The sequence below is a fragment of the Mus pahari genome, chromosome X, assembly GCF_900095145.1.
Source record: "Mus pahari chromosome X, PAHARI_EIJ_v1.1, whole genome shotgun sequence".
Lineage (NCBI taxonomy): Eukaryota > Metazoa > Chordata > Mammalia > Rodentia > Muridae > Mus > Mus pahari.
In genome coordinates, this window is record NC_034613.1 from 118,769,434 (window position 1) to 118,786,574 (window position 17,141).

Below are 17,141 nucleotides of genomic sequence, written 5' to 3' on the forward strand. Positions count from 1 at the left end.
AGAAAGAAGGGAGGGGAGGGGAGGGGAGGGGAGGGGAGGGGAGAAGAGAAGAGAAGAGAAGAGAAGAGAAGAGAAGAGAAGAGAAGAGAAGAGAAGAGAGAAGAGAAGGAAAGAAAAGAAAGGAAGAGGAGGAGGAGAGAGAAGAGTAGTAGTAATAGTGTAATAGTACTGCTGGCAGGGGAAGATACGGATATCCTGTACCATGGCAATTTCATTCCTAGGTAGGCAACCTAGAAAATTAAGTCTAGAAATTCCACTCTTAGACCAATAGCGTCAGCATTTCCTGGGAACATGTTGGAAATGCAAATATTCATAACGTTTTTCAGATCCACTAGTCAAAAATCTGGGGGGGGGAAGCCCAGCAATCTATGTTTTAATGTCTTCACATGATTTACATGTATATTAAAATTTGAAAACATTACAAGAGAGTGACAGATTTCCCTATATTTTGTCTGAGATCTACAGGAAGAACTGTATCGAATACTGTAGCCCACATATACTACTCCTTCATCCTAACATATATGTATGCACAAAATACGGTTTAAGAAAGTGATTAACTGTGCGGAATATAATTGTATGGGAAACACTTTGATCTGTTATTCTATTCCATTCTTCTATTTGTTTCACTACAAATAAAACCCTACTGGTGTCAACTATGAATTGTGACTTAAGTTTGAAAAACACTGTCTAGGAGGAATGTTTGTTCATGGGCAGTAAGAGATGTATATAAGCCAGGCCGTGTGGTTTAAGCTTAGAATATCAATTACTTCAGAAGCCAATGCAGGAAGATTACAAGTTCATGCTTATTTGGGCTACAGAATTAGTTTAGCATTAGCACATGCAATTAGTGAAATCCTGTCTCAACATAAACATGAAAAAGAAGTCTATGGATATAGTTCAACAGTAGAGTTTGCCTAGTGTTCATAAGGTTTTTAGGTTCAATCTCCAGTACTGAAAAAAAGATATGCACAACAATGTTACAACTTTATCTGTAGTAGTAAAATAATGGGAAGAAACCAATCAAGAAAATGGAGAAATAAATTATAACATATTTCTATAAGGGAATACTAAATAGTTCCTTGTATCATTAGATATAAAATTTTAAAATATTGGGTGCATTGAGTCAAAACAGTAAGAAAAAATTTGTAAAGTATGATATTATCTATATAGTTTCAAAATGTATAAAACAGATATTTATGAATATCTATAAATACTTATGAATAGCTCAGACATACCTTCAGTTAAGGTAGGGTCATGTCCTTGATGTACCAGGGTAGGGCCTTCCCCTTCTCAAAGGAGAAGGGGGTGAGAATGGAAGGAGGAGGGCTGATATTGGGATATAAAGTGAATAAATAAATAAATTTATAAAAGCCAAGATAGGGTCATGACTTGATAAATCCTATTAAAGTTGAAAACATCCTAAGTTGGAAACGCAGTTACTATATATAATCTATGGAGCACTATAGCTTAACCTAGTACTCTAGAGTGTCGGTGCTTTCCCCGCACAACATGTAGCTGACTGTGAGCTGTAGGTCACTGCCCTGCTCAGAATCTCAATAAAGCACCATGGCACCATAAGGCATATTGCTAGCTTGACAAAAATAAAAACAAAAATTCAAAATATAGAGTGCAGGGTCTACTGAATGCATATTGTTCTCAAACCATAAGGAAAAACAAAGTAAATTTAGTTATCATTCAGTAGGGAAAGTTGTATACAGTTTTAGATAGTAAATACATAAAATTACCCACAGGAACAGAACTAGCGAATTCAAAATAGTAGATAAACATAGAAAGGAGGAAAAATGGGATTGATGAATGCATGGAATTCTTCAGGCATATCCATAATGCACTACTAATTTTTATAACTAAGCAAATATGAAGTTATTAAATATTTGTAAACATGGCTAGCTAAGGATATGGATATTTCCTAATTTATCCATGTGATATTCAGTAATAGTTCATGCTAGGAGAACATGCTAGAAGACAGACTACTTAAATAGTATGCAGAAAGTGACAAGGTCAAGGACAAACAGAATCACTCACTGTACCTATGTCAGAATCTTTGGCACAAGCAAAGGTATTTTTAAAATGCTGCATTAGGAAGAGGTAAATGAAAGAGAAAACAGCCCAGGTCATTTTCTTGATGTGGCCTATACCTTGTTTGGTTCCCCTGGATTATATGAAGAAAACATAGGAATGTTTCGGATCTCCTCCTCTGACAAACGATTTCTCTGGATCTCATCTTCTGGGATAAATTCTATTGGTTGCTTCAGCGTCTTAGGCCCAGTCCAATATTGCTCAGTTGGAAAATCAATAACCTTTGCCACATGGAGACTGGGGCCTTTACCCTGTGCTGCCTGTTTTCCCTTGTCCTGGAGGAGTGATGGGTTCTCAGCTGTGCCACTCCCACTCACTGAGGCAGCTGAGACCAGTGAGTGGGAAGCAAAGGGTTCACCTCTCAAAAGTTGGAACTCTTCAAGGCGTTTTTTCATTATAGTCTCGTGGTAAAAATTTTCCAGGTTGTTCATGGGATCACCTTTGTTCTTCTTTGGGGGTTCATCTAGATCAAGACAAAGAGATATGGAAGTTCTACAAAGCCTCCCCAGCACAACTTTTTAAAAATTAATAAAAATTAAATTCTGGATCTCAGATATAGAATCTCTTTTAGGAAAGGTAACATGTAGCAAATACATGTGTGTGTATGTATGTATGTGTGTACATGCCTGTGAGCATGTGCACATGCATGTGTATGAATGTATCTTAAGATTGTCCAACTCAAGCAAGGCCAATACATGGCAGAGGAACTAAGGCACCCAGAAACCTCAAGCTCATGCGAGTATATATCCCTTTAACTCACAAGGACATTTGAAGAACAGAACCAGGATGGCATTTTCATACTCATGAACTTAACAACTAATAATTCCTACATATTACTTGATTCCAAGGTTATATTTGAAATACCTTGATTATTTCTGTGATTTTTTTTAAAAAAGGTACTTGGTTACATAATCAAGATCTAAATCAGTTTTTGGCTGCCATGGCTTTTACATAACTCTTCTATCCCATCCCTTCATCAACTTTCCTCCTCCATCCATTGATAATATAGAACCATTATCTACTCTATGAAGAAATTGTTTTAATGAAGTGTTTTCTCATGATAACTTCTTCCTAGTTTCTTGCATTTCTTGACAGTTAAATCTAGTCTAATTCAGTAGTCATTTGTCACTTGTATTTACTATTTTTTTAAATTAGTAATTTGGGTCAAATTTAGTGCATTTCAAATTCTCAACAGATACATAATTGCTCTTACATACCTGATTATCAAGAACAGATAGAGGCCATTTACCTGTTCTAGGAAGCTACATTAAACATGGTTTCTGTAAAAATGTAACTGGATCCATGTTCAATATTTAAGGCAAAACTATTCATATATAGGTATGTATTTCCTATTGTACCATGCCCAAAGGCACATAATAGTCACTGAACATGTTTTTAGTGATATTAAGATTAATCAGTGAACTTAAGTGCTATTTGCACATCTCTCAATTACTATGCACTCCCATACACCTTTTACCTTTCAGGCTTTATATCCTTGGCAATTACTGTTTAGGTCTATTAACTTATGAATTACAAAATGGGGATTCCCTGACTCTGTTATTTCCTTTGAATTTTTAATCTGGAATCAATAATTATCAACGCTTTAGTTTTCCTGAATATAGTTTATACAAGAAAAGCAGGATAAATGCTTGATTCTTTCTGTTTTTCATTATTCATGAGAGTAAGGAAATACCTAATGGTGACCAGTGGTTACTTTTCAGTATAATTGTGAAATTATGTATTTTTATGATTGCTTGTGTTTCAATTAAATGTAATAATTCTTTGTGATAGTGGACCTATAGGCATCCCAAGTGGATCTTGTACATTTTCTAACTTGAAACTGGACTATTTTTCCAAGGATCCCTGGTTCTCTTAATGAAGAGTATTTGGAAACTAATGTTGTTTGGAGTGTTCATTGTTGTTGCCTCTAAGCCTCTGCAGTAGATGAAGCTGGGATAGTTTATAGGAGAAAAATAGATCTTACATTTATAACATCATTTCCAATTCAAATTTAATATGACAAGGTTTGTTCTTAAACTCTAATTTTAGACTTGTATCTCCTTTCTTTTGTGTGGATGGTTGTTTTTGGTAGTCCTGAGGATCAAATCCAGGACTGCTTGCCTTCTAGGCAAGTACTCTATCACTGACATTTTATTTCCAGTTCCTCAAATACTAATACTATTATCAAGTTGGATTATTAGCTTTCTCTAACAATATACTTACATAATTGAAAATTTTCAAAGCAATACTAATAAACAATAAACATACAATACAAAATACTAATAAAAGCAATAAAATGATTGGATATACTTTTATATTTGCAGTCCTTAGAGAATATGTTGTTAGTAATAGACATGTATTACTTTAAAGTCACTACAGTATTTTCTCTGGGTTGTTATGCTACCAGTTATGTTTCTCACTTGTTTTCTTTGCTTCAGGTTTTTTCCTTTTATAGATTTCTTCTCTCTTGATTTTTTGGGTGCATGTGATGCTGCAGACTGAACTCAGGGCTTAGTGAATGTTAGCAAGCACTCAACTGGGAAACACACACCCCTCCCAGCCCTTTTCTGGTTTTGATTAAAATTTTTATTACATTTGTAATCATGCAAAACCTTTATATGGCTCTAAATTTAAAGGGTTATACTGTACCTTTATGGAAGTATCATTCTATCTCTGATCCCTTCGTTTCATTCCCCGTGGTCCCCATAAATACTATTTCTTATTAAGTTTGACCTATGGTTCCAGGATTTTCTTTTTTTTTTTTTGAAACTATATGAATACATACATGAAATTCATTAGTTATATTCTTTTCCTATATAAATACTGGTCTGAAGCTTGCTCTTTTGACTTTAACAATATGTCCTATATATAATTCTATATCCATATAAAAACTATTCTTTTGCCTTCTTACAGTTACACAATACTGTGTGTGTATGTACAAGTTATTTAGATATTTTGCTATGAACAAACCCTGAAATATTGGTTTTATATCTGAAGTCTTATGCTGTTTTGAACTATGTCCTGAAATTAGCCTTGTGGGTTTTTTTGTGTGTGTGTGTATGTGTGACACACACACATACACACACACACACACGATTTGGTATTTTTCAAGAATTTCTTTCAAATAAATTCTAACAGGTGAAATTGCTGAGATAGAGAGTAAATGTTTATGTACTTCTAATACACAAATTCGGTCCTGAGGTAATTGTACTTTTCTGTATTTCTACCAGCAATGTATAAGAGTATCTCTTAAGATACAAAAAGTGAATTCAAGAAAAAGAAGCCATGAATGTGTGTGTGTGTGTGTGTGAGAGAGAGAGAGAGAGAGAGAGAGAGAGAGAGAGAGAGAGAGAGAGCAAGAGAGAGAGCACAAAGGGGAAATACATGGGAGGAGCTAGAAGAAAGGCAAGGGGGAAAGGAAATATATATTTTAATTTCAAAAGTAAAATATTTTATTTTTAAAAGGGTAAAACGGTGTAGTCATTTAGAAAATGATAACTCAATTGATGAATACAGCTGCATTAAAATAAAAAATTCCTGATAATAGGATGTGTCATAAAATGTGTCAACAACATGGCTCAGTGGGTAAAGGTAATTGCCACAAAACCGAGGACCTGAGTTCAATCCTGTGGCCCACATGTGGAAGAAGAGAATTAATTCCCCCAAAGATACCCTCTGACTTCTACACATATGCTATGACACAAGGCATCCAATAAGTAAAAGAGTCATCAGTAGATAGAAAAACCATGGGATAAGATATTTACTATACAGATAATTAAGAGTGCAAATACTGAATGTATGAAATTCCATATATCCTTAAGAAACAGAGGTAGACAACCAAGGGGAAATTGAGAAAAAGACTGATGAATCTTCCATAAAAAGGGAAAATATATACCTAACAGATATATTAAAAGTGTTTAATCACATTAGAGTTTGGTGAAATGTAAGTCAGACGAGGACGACGATCCATAGGATTTAAAAATCCTGATGTTTGAAAATATCTAGCCGGGCGAGGTGGTGCACGCCTTTAATCCCAGCACTTGGGAGGCAGAGGCAGGTGAATTTCTGAGTTCGAGGCCAGGCTGGTCTACAGAGTGAGTTCCAGGACAGCCAGGGCTTCACAAGAAAACCCTGTCTCGAAAAACAGAAACAAAAACAAAAGAAAAGAAAATATCTAACTGCATGAGGATTCTAAAGTATCTAATCAAAGAGACTTATACCATGACCACTATGAGCTAGGCATTGTTCTGGGTTCTCAGGTGATATCAATGAGCAAAGACCCTAGGAACCAAATGGCTGGAACCAGTAGAGGGGCACAGTGCTCAGGAACCAGTAGAGGGGCACAGTGCTCAGGAACCAGAGGGACACAGAGCACTGTGAGTTTGAAGCCTGATTTATACCGTGAGTTTCAGACTAGCCAAGGCTTCAGAATAAGACCATGTCTGAAACCAAACCAACAAACAACCCAAATCAAGCAAAGAAAAACCCGTGGAGTTTCCTTAGTGGTAAGCACATAAACTACCACACAAACTGGATTCTACCAACCTCATCTCCAAGTCTGTCTGCTGTCTGCAAAAACGTGAAGAGAAGGAAAAAAGACTGAAATAAAAAGGTAAAGAGGAAGCATGAGCACTCGTGGAAATAAGAGTGATTCCATAGGAACACTGTGGAGAACTTTCAGTCAACGAGCGAGAAAATCTATGTTGATTGACAACTTTATAAACATAACAATTATCAACACAATCCCAAAAGAGAATGACTTACTAAACAGTAACAAGAGGCTGAATTAGTAATCAGCTAGCTATCCTAAAAAAACACCCAGGTTCAATAGGACTCGTTGGTGAATTTTATCAAATATTCACCTAATCTTCAGTACCATTTTAACAACTTCATCTTAGGACTTCTGACCTCTAGATCTATACTATAAGAAACCTATGTGCTTTAGGCTATCAGATGTATGGTAATTAATTATAATAACTGTAAGAAAGTAATGTACTGCAACAGAGCTGGTATAGAAAACCTAGAGCTAAGATTAATGGATTAAAAACAGATGTTTCCCCCTGAAGAGAGCATTTGCCGCTCTTCCAGAGAAAGAATTAATAAAAACATTACATTAAAAGAAGATTAGGGATAAAGCAAAAACACTAGGTCACATTACTTCCATTCAACAATGTACTGAAGGTTCTGAAGAAGGAAAAACCAAGTAAACAACAAGTTTCCAGACAAGAAAACAAGTCAAACTGTCTTCATTCATAGGAAACACAGTGTTTCCTGTGGAGAAGATTCCAAGCTATCCATACTAAAACCACTAGAATAAAATAATCAATGGAACATTTAATTAGATCATGTTAGATGAATATAAGATGAAAACAAAACAAAACCCAACATATCTCTATATACTTGCAGACAAGAATAAAATAGAACAGAACAATTTTATTTACAAGACTGTCAAAATGAATAAAATGTTTAGAAATAAATTTCATAGAAGTATAGGTTTGATGCACTATAATATATACAATACAATATTATTTATTATATTTATATAAAATATAAATATATATAAAATAATGCTGAAAGAAATTATAGCTGATCTAAATAAAGGAAGAGACACTGTGTGTTCATGTACTAGGAGAAGCTGTCACTAAATTAAAAGACAGACTCAATCCAATCTCCATTAAATTTAAGCATTTATGTAGAAAAATCAACAAAGTGTTGACAAAATTTGCATGGAACTAGGATAGAAGAAATAAAGTTGGAAGAGTTACTCGATTGTCAAACTTGCTATAAAGGTCCACTAGGGATCTGACACACAAAGACATAAGTAAATCAAAGCAACAAAACCATACAAAGAAATTTAAGATACAGTATTAATCAATAGGAAATTTTCATATAAAATTAAGAACTTAGATCATATCTTACAAACACAAATTTCCATGAATAAAGACAGTAGGTATTCTAGAAGAAGACATAGAACTATTTTTTTTTACTTTGATTCCAAGAGAGACTTCTTAGTTAAGATACCAAAAAGCTTAAATAATAACAGAATAAATTTCTAAATTGGACTTCATTAAAACATTTGTGCTTTAAGACACAATTAAGAACGTAAGAAAAGATAGACTATAGATCAGAAGAAAGCATCATGCTTATAAAGGAGCCGCCTTCAGAATACACGAAGAAATCTTAGTATATAATACTAAAACTACCGCTACTCTGCCCCTTAAAACTGGAAAAAAGTCTCAAATTCCACTAAAGAATTTCTTTTTGTTACTGAGTAAGTGCATAAAATATGCTCTGCAGTGAAAGTATGAAATCCATGTGGATCTCCACAGCTTCAGAATGCCTAACACTAACCCCACATCCGATAGAGGACTAATATCCAAAATACATAAAGAATTCAAGAAGCTAACCACCAAAAGACCAAACAACCCAATTAAAAATGGGGTATAAAACTAAACAGAGAATTCACAACAGAGGAATCTTGAATGGCTGAGAAGCATCTAAAGAAATGTTCAAAGTCCTTAGTGATCAGAGAAATGCAAATCAAAATGACCCTGAGATTCTACCTTACACCAATCAGAATGGCTAAGATCAAACACTCAGGTGACAACACATGTTGGAGAAGATATGGAGAAGGAGGAACACTCCTCCATTGCTGGTGGGATTGCAAACTGGTACAACCACTCTGGAAATCAATCTGGAGGTTCCTCAGAAAATTGGAAAATGATCTACCTTAAGATCCAGCTATACCACTCCTGAGAATATACCCAAAAGATGCCCCACCAGGCCACAGGGGCAGATGATCCACTATGTTCATAGTGGCCTTGTTCTTGAAATCCAGAAGCTGGAAACAACCCAGATGTCCCACTACAGAAGAATGGACACAGAAAATGTGGTTCATTGACACAATGGAATACTACTCAGCTATTAAGAACGAGGACATTCTGAGTTTTGCAGGCAAATGGATGGAACTAGAAAATATCATCTTGAGTGAGGTAATTCAGACTCAGAAGTACATGCATGGTATGTACTCACTAATAAGTGGATGTTAGCCAAAAAAAGGTACAGAATACCCAAGATACAGTCCACAGAACTCAAAAAGTTTAAGAAGCTGAAAGGCCTAAGTGAGGACATCTCAATTCCACTTGGGAGGGAGAGAAAGCAATCACAGGAGGGAGAAGGGAGAGAGGGACCTGGGTGGGAAAGGGGACAGGAAGGGGAAGAGGAGAACATGATCAGGTATTGGGTGAGGGAAAAGAACTGAAGCCCTGAGAAAGGATGGGTACAGGCAACCTCGGGAGGTAGGAGGTGGGGGGACCCTCTAGAATATACCAAAGACATGGGAAGTAACTCTCAAAGGGAGGGACCTTAGATGAAATACCTGACAGTAGGGAGAGGGAACTTGTAGAGCCCACCTCCAGCAGGAAGACAGGAGATCAAATGAAGGATGGGGTTGACATCCCACAGTCACACCTCTGACCCATAATTGTTCCTGTCTGAAAGAATTACAAAGATGAAAATGGAGAGGAACCTGAGGAAAACAAGGTTCAGCAACAGGCCCAAAGTGGGATCCAGCTCAAGGGGAGGTCCCAAGGCCTGACACTATTACTGAGGCTATGGAGTGCTCACAAAAAGGGACCTAGCATGACTGCCCTCTGAAAGGCCCAACAAGCAGCTGAGAGAGTCAGATGCAGATATTTGCACCCAACCAATGGACAGAAGCAGCTGACCCCTGCTGTTGAATTAGGGAAGGCTGAAAGAAGCCGAGAAGGGTGATCCTGTAGGAGGACCAGCAGTCTCAATTAATCTGGACCCCCGAGATCTCTCAAACACTAGACCACCAAACACAGAGCTAATATGAGGCCCCCAACACACATACAGCAGAGGACTGCTGGGTTTGTGTTCATTCAGAGATGATGCACCTAACCCTCAAGAGACTGGAGGCCCCAGGGAGTTTAGAGATCAAGTGGTGTGAGGTGGGGACAGCCTCATGGAGATGAGGGGAGGAGGTATGGGATGTGGAACAGTCAGAGGGTGGGCCGGGAGGGGGATAAAATCTGGAGTATAAAAAAAAGATTAAATAAAGTTTAAAAAAGAGAGAAAAAAATTAAATAAAAAAATTGTAAGTTGGACCACCATAAAAAAAGAGGTATCATAAAGACAGTGAATTTTAGATAGAGTGAGAATCCACAATAACATATAACCAACAAATTAATCCATAGCCATAATGATAAGAATCCGTATACATTTACAGGAAAGTATAGAGTATGACTGGGCAGTTGGAGATAGAATAGAATACCCAATACACATAACATCTGACCATTTGTAAGTCCCTCCTCCTTGTAGTGACGATTAGATAGCTGGAGACCACTGAGAACTACCAAGTTCAAGGAACTGTGGAGTCAAGCTACAGTTTTCATAGAGGCTTAAAATGACTCCTGAGCCAAGACTATACCTGACACAAACACAGATGAGTACTCAGAAGAAAACAGGCAAAGAATTCAAAGCCGATTCACAAAGGAGGCTGCTCATATGCAAAAGAAAGTTGTGATAAGGTGCCCCTCATCACTAGTTATCTAGAAAATAAAATGAAACCATAATGAAGCAAACAATACAGATACGCACTCCAGATAAGTATAAATGTCTGGAGACAAAACTGTATTTAACATACCACCCCCACCTCCACCCCATAAGAGTTCTTCTAAAGCAATTTAAATGTGATGTGTGACCCATGATTACATCCTATATAAAGTCAGAAATTTGATTACAAAATGTATATTAGAGAAAATTACAGTAGTAATGCAATAGTTTCTCAAGGATGATCATAATATTATGGCTGTATAGGAAAGTATTCGTTTCCCAGCATATACATCACAGGTCAAAACTGTCTATAACTACAGTTCCAGGAGATGTACGTCTTCTCGTCTCCATGGGTATCAGGCATGCACACGGTACACATGCATACAAGTAAGTGAACCATTCACACACATAAAAATTTAAAAGAATAAATCCGATTTTCATCTGACAGTCATTTTAAGTAGTTTAGTGGGTATCCTTTTAATTTTTCTCCATACTGCAAAACTGTCAAAAGAATAGGTTAAATATAAATAAACCTTGAATAAGGGCTAAAGTGTAAAGCATAACACTAATAATGTTGATTCTTAATATGGGGAATAAATAAGACAAGGAAACATAAGTAAACATCTATTAGACTGGAAATGGAGCAACCTGAACATTCTTCCACAACCATTGAGACGTTAACTTGGGAGAAATCCCTTCAGATATTAGTTAATACTTATTAAAATGGAAGATTTGTGACTCATCACCTCTCAATTGTACTCTAAGGTGTAAATCTTGATAAACTCATGGACGTGTTTCCCAGGATTTCTATACAAGAAGCATCATGTAGCAGGACTGATAATGATGCTAAATCCTAATGAGAACATCCCAAATGTCCCATTGTAGCAGAACAAAAAACATGCATGTTCATCAAAAGGAATTCTATATTTCAGTGAAAATGAACTTACTATAGCTCCAAACTGTAATGTGGATGAATCTCAGAAACATAATCTTAAGTAGAAAAGGAAGACCCAGTATGTATGCAGTTCAGTTGACTAGTAGTATTTAATCACAGGAAAAAGGAAACACTGTCTACTGATGGATATATAAGTAGTTTTAAAAAAAGAAAATTATTGTCACAAGTCAGGACAGTAATTACACCTGAACAGAAGGAGGCTATGCTTTGTGAGGGGTATACAAGGGCTTTTCCAGTTTTCTCCTGTTCTGTTTATTAATCTCATTGAACTTAAATGTTCAAAGTACACTTCAGAATGATCAATCTTACCATTTAAAGATACAGTTTGCACAAATATGAATGAAAGTTGGGGAAGAGGCAGTCATAAACATACTGGGTTCAAGAATACCCCAAAGCCTCAGAATTAAACTTCAAAGGAGAAAGAGATCTTTGCAGATATAATTAATCAAGATGAAATCATACAGATTTGGGGAGGGCCTAAGGCCTAAGACTGGTGTTCTTTTGAGGAGGCAAATGAAGACACAGTACCATACTCACAGAAAGAAAATACATGTGATAACAGAAACAGCAATGGGAGTACTATGACAAGCCAAGGCTTGTTACTAGGAGTTAGGACAAAGGCATGCACAGGATTCGCTCCCAAAGCTTTAAGAGCGAAGCAACTTGGCCAACATCTTCCATAATCATGAGACACTATATTCCTGTTGTTTTGTTATGGTAACCCTAGGAAGTCGATACATATTTTGGACTGGGAAATGGAATGACGCTGGAAGAATTTTGACATTTGTTATCAGCATAAGCCCAAATTTCCTTCAGGAGTCCACTGGCAGAAACACAGATCTTAAAGGCAGTCATGGTAAAGGCTTAGAAAAAAGGGAACAGGAAATAAAGCTCATGTAACCCTATGTAACCCTAGACACTATGCATAAGCATGAATACAATATTGCTAGAGATATAAATATTAACCAAATCTCTAGAGAGGACTTAGGAAAAAATAGTGAATGATAATTGACACTGTAAGAAAGATGATCTTTGTTATTCAGTGGCAGAAATTTGGCTGAAGTGGTTTTATGCTATTGGGGGGGGAGCTACCTTGTAAGCAACAAATTTAGATATACAGCTGAGATATCCAAAGTATGAAAGACAAGCGTTATTTCTTCTTGATGCTCACAATAAAATTGTAATGTAAAAGATATAAACTGAAAATCTAATTATTAGGGAGAAAGAAACTAGCATTTGATAATCTGAAAAGTCCTAAACCTATCCAGACAGTGTGTTCTGGAAAAGGGGCCAGGTCTGTGACCAGATAACCTTGTACTGAAGACACTGGGAATGACTCACAGATCCAGTCATCACCAGAAACCAGAGACGGAGGCAAGCTTATCTGAGAAGGACCTGCAGCGACCTCCAGTCTAACTGCATGCATCTCTTGACTTCCTCAAGGCTGATGGCACCTGAGAATTCTGCACCAGAACCAGCGGCAGCCTGGTGGGAGACAGACCTGGTACAAAATGAAGAAAAGATGACTAAGAGTGAAAAAGACCCAGTTGCAGAGGCCAGAAAAGGAGTGCAAAGCATACTAAGAAATAAAACTTGCTCTGCTGGCTGATTAACTTGTTTAGTAACCCCTTTATTCCTTCTTTCTTGCCTTTTCAGAGTGGGGCTGTCTGTCATATGCCTGCCTCACCATTATATATTACAATAGCATGATTTCTTTTTCAACTACACAACTCTCTGGGTGGGAAGAAAGAAATTTTGTTTCAAGATGTACTATATCCTGAACCTCATCCACACCTGATTTAGATTATTTGGAGGGGGTGTTTTAAGACAGGGTTTCTCTGTTTATGTAGTCCCTGCCATCCTGGAACTTGCTCTGTAGACCGGCTGGACTCACACTCAAAGATTTTACCTGCTTCTGCCTCCTGAATGCTAGATTAAAGGCATATGCCACCACTGCCTGCTTCAATGATTTAAATAATGAAATGTGAGACTTTTTGAATTTACATGTAAATGTAGTTTGCAATGGGTTACATGTATATTGCATGTACTGGGAAGAATCTGGATTTTTAGAGGACAGAGGACAGAATGTGCTATGTTGCACAGAGCATCTCTAAAATTTATCTCTACGCGGAACCTCAAACTGGTAGTATTTGATAATATACTACTTAAATCTGTTGTTAAACTACTATAAGCTAATACTGGGTTAGGGTGTGTTTAAACAATACTCTAAAGGTAAATATGAAGATACAGAAACAGACAAAAAGAATGCCATTTTGAAGACAGAGGTAAAGATTAGAATAATGTATCAACACATGTCACAGAATATCAAGGAGTACAGGCAAGTAGTATAGGCTAGAAAAGGCTAGCACGGATATGCTCTTAAAGCCAACAGAAAGACTGCTCCAACAACACTTTAATTTGCCTCCGAAACTGTGAAGGAGATAAATTTATGTTATACAAAAACCAGATTTATGTGAGTTTACTAGCAGTCTTAGGGATCTAATACAATGATTATCGAAAATTCTTCTACAAATTATGTTACAGAAAGAGATGAACTATTGGTATACATAACAGTGTACCTCAAAAACTTTGTGCTGAATTAGGTACATTTTATGCAAAGAATAGTTACTGTATTGTTTTACCTATAAAAATGTTCTAGAGAAGAACAGAACTATTTAGACAGTATAGAAGCAAATCTACACTGGGGAAAAAATCAAAGTACAATCTGCCTCTGGGTGAACAGGATGGGAGTTATGGGAAAGAAGTAGGATGGGAATTTCTGGAATGATGGTAAGCTATACAATTTGATAAGTATTGGGTTATACACATGTAATGATGGGCTGCTGCAGATGGCCTAAGGACTGTGTGCACCCATTTTCATACTGAGTGATGACAGATTGGTATAGCCTGCAACTGTCCACAGTGGAAATATGTAGACTATGGAAACTGTCAAATGATAGAAACGAGTCAGCGCCTGAAGAGCCGATGCCCTTTCTTACTAGCATATCACCATTCAGAACCATACACTGTCTATAAATGGGCAGATGGACACTTAAGGTTTATATATATTATACCATGAAAATTTTATGAAGATAGAATCAAAATAAATATTTAATTATAGCTAACAATATGAATGCTGATGTATTTGGGAGTATACATTTATATCAACTTTTAAAATGCATGTATAAGCAAAATATATCGGTACGTATTTAGAAGTACAAATTAGATATGAGATAAAGTATATCAAGGATACAATATAGATTGTGATATAATGGGTGTTTGTGGGAAACCTTTTTTACTTTTCTAGATGTTTGAAATTTTTTCATTAAAAAAAAACAGAAATAACTCCCTACTTAAGATATCAAAAATATTAACAGATGCATATAATTCTGGCTCTCTAACTGCTACTTATGGTATATAGTAAAAGAAGAAAATCCAAGTGTTTTGTTTTTCCAAGAAGTTAAAATGCTGAAGGACATCCCCTTGTCCCCAGTCTTCAAGTTCTTTAGATAGAAGGAGTATATACTCAGGGGAAACTGGCAAATGACCCAATTAAAGTCCTCAAAGGAAAAGAGGGCCAGCTGCAGTCCCTTGGGAGATAAGGATGGAATCCAGCACTGGAGTATAAAGATTAGCACTAAGCACCAAAGAGTCCCCTGTCTCTGAGAGAAGTGGGAAGAAAGGGAGAATGAGAAAGCAAAAGTTTGCAGAGTGCTGGAGGACCAAGCAGATACAAGTTCTTGTTGCTTTGAAATTGGACAGAAAGCTATCTGTTAAAACTAATGAAAGGGTAGGATAGGGAAAGGAATGAGTATCTCCAATAGTCCTGATAAGGAGTGAAACAGAGAGCTGACAGAGGGAGTGAGGGGGCAAGCTTTAGATGGCGCCAGAAATGAGGAATTTAGTGAAGTACTAACGACCCAAAAGTGATTTTTCTCCAGTAGATCTTGCAAGGCAGGTTAAAGGAAGACAATTAGCTGAGACTTGTCTAAGGAGGCATGAAAAAAAGACAATAAAGCAAAGATAGATAGATAGATAGATAGACAGACAGACAGATAGACAGATAGATAGATAGATAGATAGATAGACAGATAGACAGATATAGATAGATAGATAGATAGATAGACAGACAGACAGACAGATAGATAGATAGATAGATAGACAGACAGACAGACAGACAGATAGATAGATAGATAGATAGATTGTTCCCTGAGGTTGAATATGAATGAGACTAGGAAGGAAGAGGAACCAGGCAAGACAAGAGAGATTACAAAGAAAAAGGTAAAAGAAGACGAGATCTCAACACTGTTGAAGACATGGCATAACAGGGAAAAGAGAATTCTGAGAGCTGGTAAGGTAAGAAAAAGACTGGAGCTGGACTGGAGCTGGGCACGGGGGTGCATGCCCTGTAATCTCCATACTTGTGACGCTGAGAGCAGTCGATTGTCAAAAGCTCAATGCCAGCCTGGGCTACACAGCAAGTACCAGGTCTGTCAGCATTACACGGCATGACTTTCAACAAACAAACAAACAAACAAACAAACAAAAGTTAACCAAAAAAAGAAAAATAATGGCCAAAGACTGTATTTTAGACTTATTTTCAGGAGAATACTTCTAGAAATAATACTTCTCAGCTTTTCCATGAATTTCGTTTTAAAATGATCTTGCATAATTCAGAAGAAAGTTTGTCTCAACATATAGAGATCTAGCTCAGTGGCGGAGCATTTGCCTGGTATACAAGAAGGCAAAAGTTCAATCTCCCATACTGCAAAGGAAAAGAAGGCTGCTTCAAGATAGAGTCTTTTGAAATCATATACACAAGTGCCATAGTCAATGCACCACTGATTTTTCTAAAGATGGTATATTTCAGGGACAGCATAGTTAATTAACAACTGGGTTTCAGGAAAGTTACTTATTCACCTCAGAAGCTCAGTTTTGTCATCTGTAAAATATGTGTAATAATTTCACATCTTACAGAGCTGTTACCGGAAGTAAACGCATCAGTTTGAAAAGAAAATGTGTTTAGCACAATGACTGGCATAAATAAGCCTTCAAAGAGTATCAGCTGCTAGGACCTCTGTTTCTAGGTAAGATGAAATAAACTCCCTTCACTCTGTCTATCCCATGAAGTACAGTTATAAAGCTTACCTAGTGTGTAAACCACAAAGTAGAGTTACAAAACTTGGTAAGAATATATGGTCCATTTGAAGGGTGTGGATAATAAACAGTAGCAGACAGCTAAGTGGTTAAAGACCTAGAATCTAAACTAAGGAACTCATGCTCGAACTCATCAAGTTGCTGAAAATAGAAAGACCGCCAGACTTCGCAGCTTAATCCCAGTACTTGGAAGATGGAAATAAGATCAGATGGTCAAGATTATCCTTGGCTACATAGTAAGTTCAGGACCAGCCTAAACTGCATGAGACCCTTATCAAATACAACAATAAGAAAATAAACAGAAAGAAAAAAGTTTATGTTTATGGTAAATTGACTTTCTGTTTTTTTTTTTTTT

The 17,141-nt window shown here is 36.7% G+C and overlaps 1 protein-coding gene across 4 annotated transcripts in view; it reads right to left on the minus strand.

Moving 5' to 3' along the window:
• The window catches only part of Rbm41 (RNA binding motif protein 41), a 73,841-nt gene that overhangs the window by 40,971 nt on the left and 15,729 nt on the right, over positions 1 to 17,141 (minus strand). For all 4 annotated transcript variants that reach the window (XM_021188081.2, XM_021188080.2, XM_021188079.2 and 1 more), the window contains one exon: positions 2,157 to 2,560. In XM_021188081.2, the coding sequence (XP_021043740.1) occupies positions 2,157 to 2,560 (404 nt within the window). The remainder of the gene's footprint in view (positions 1 to 2,156; positions 2,561 to 17,141) is intronic.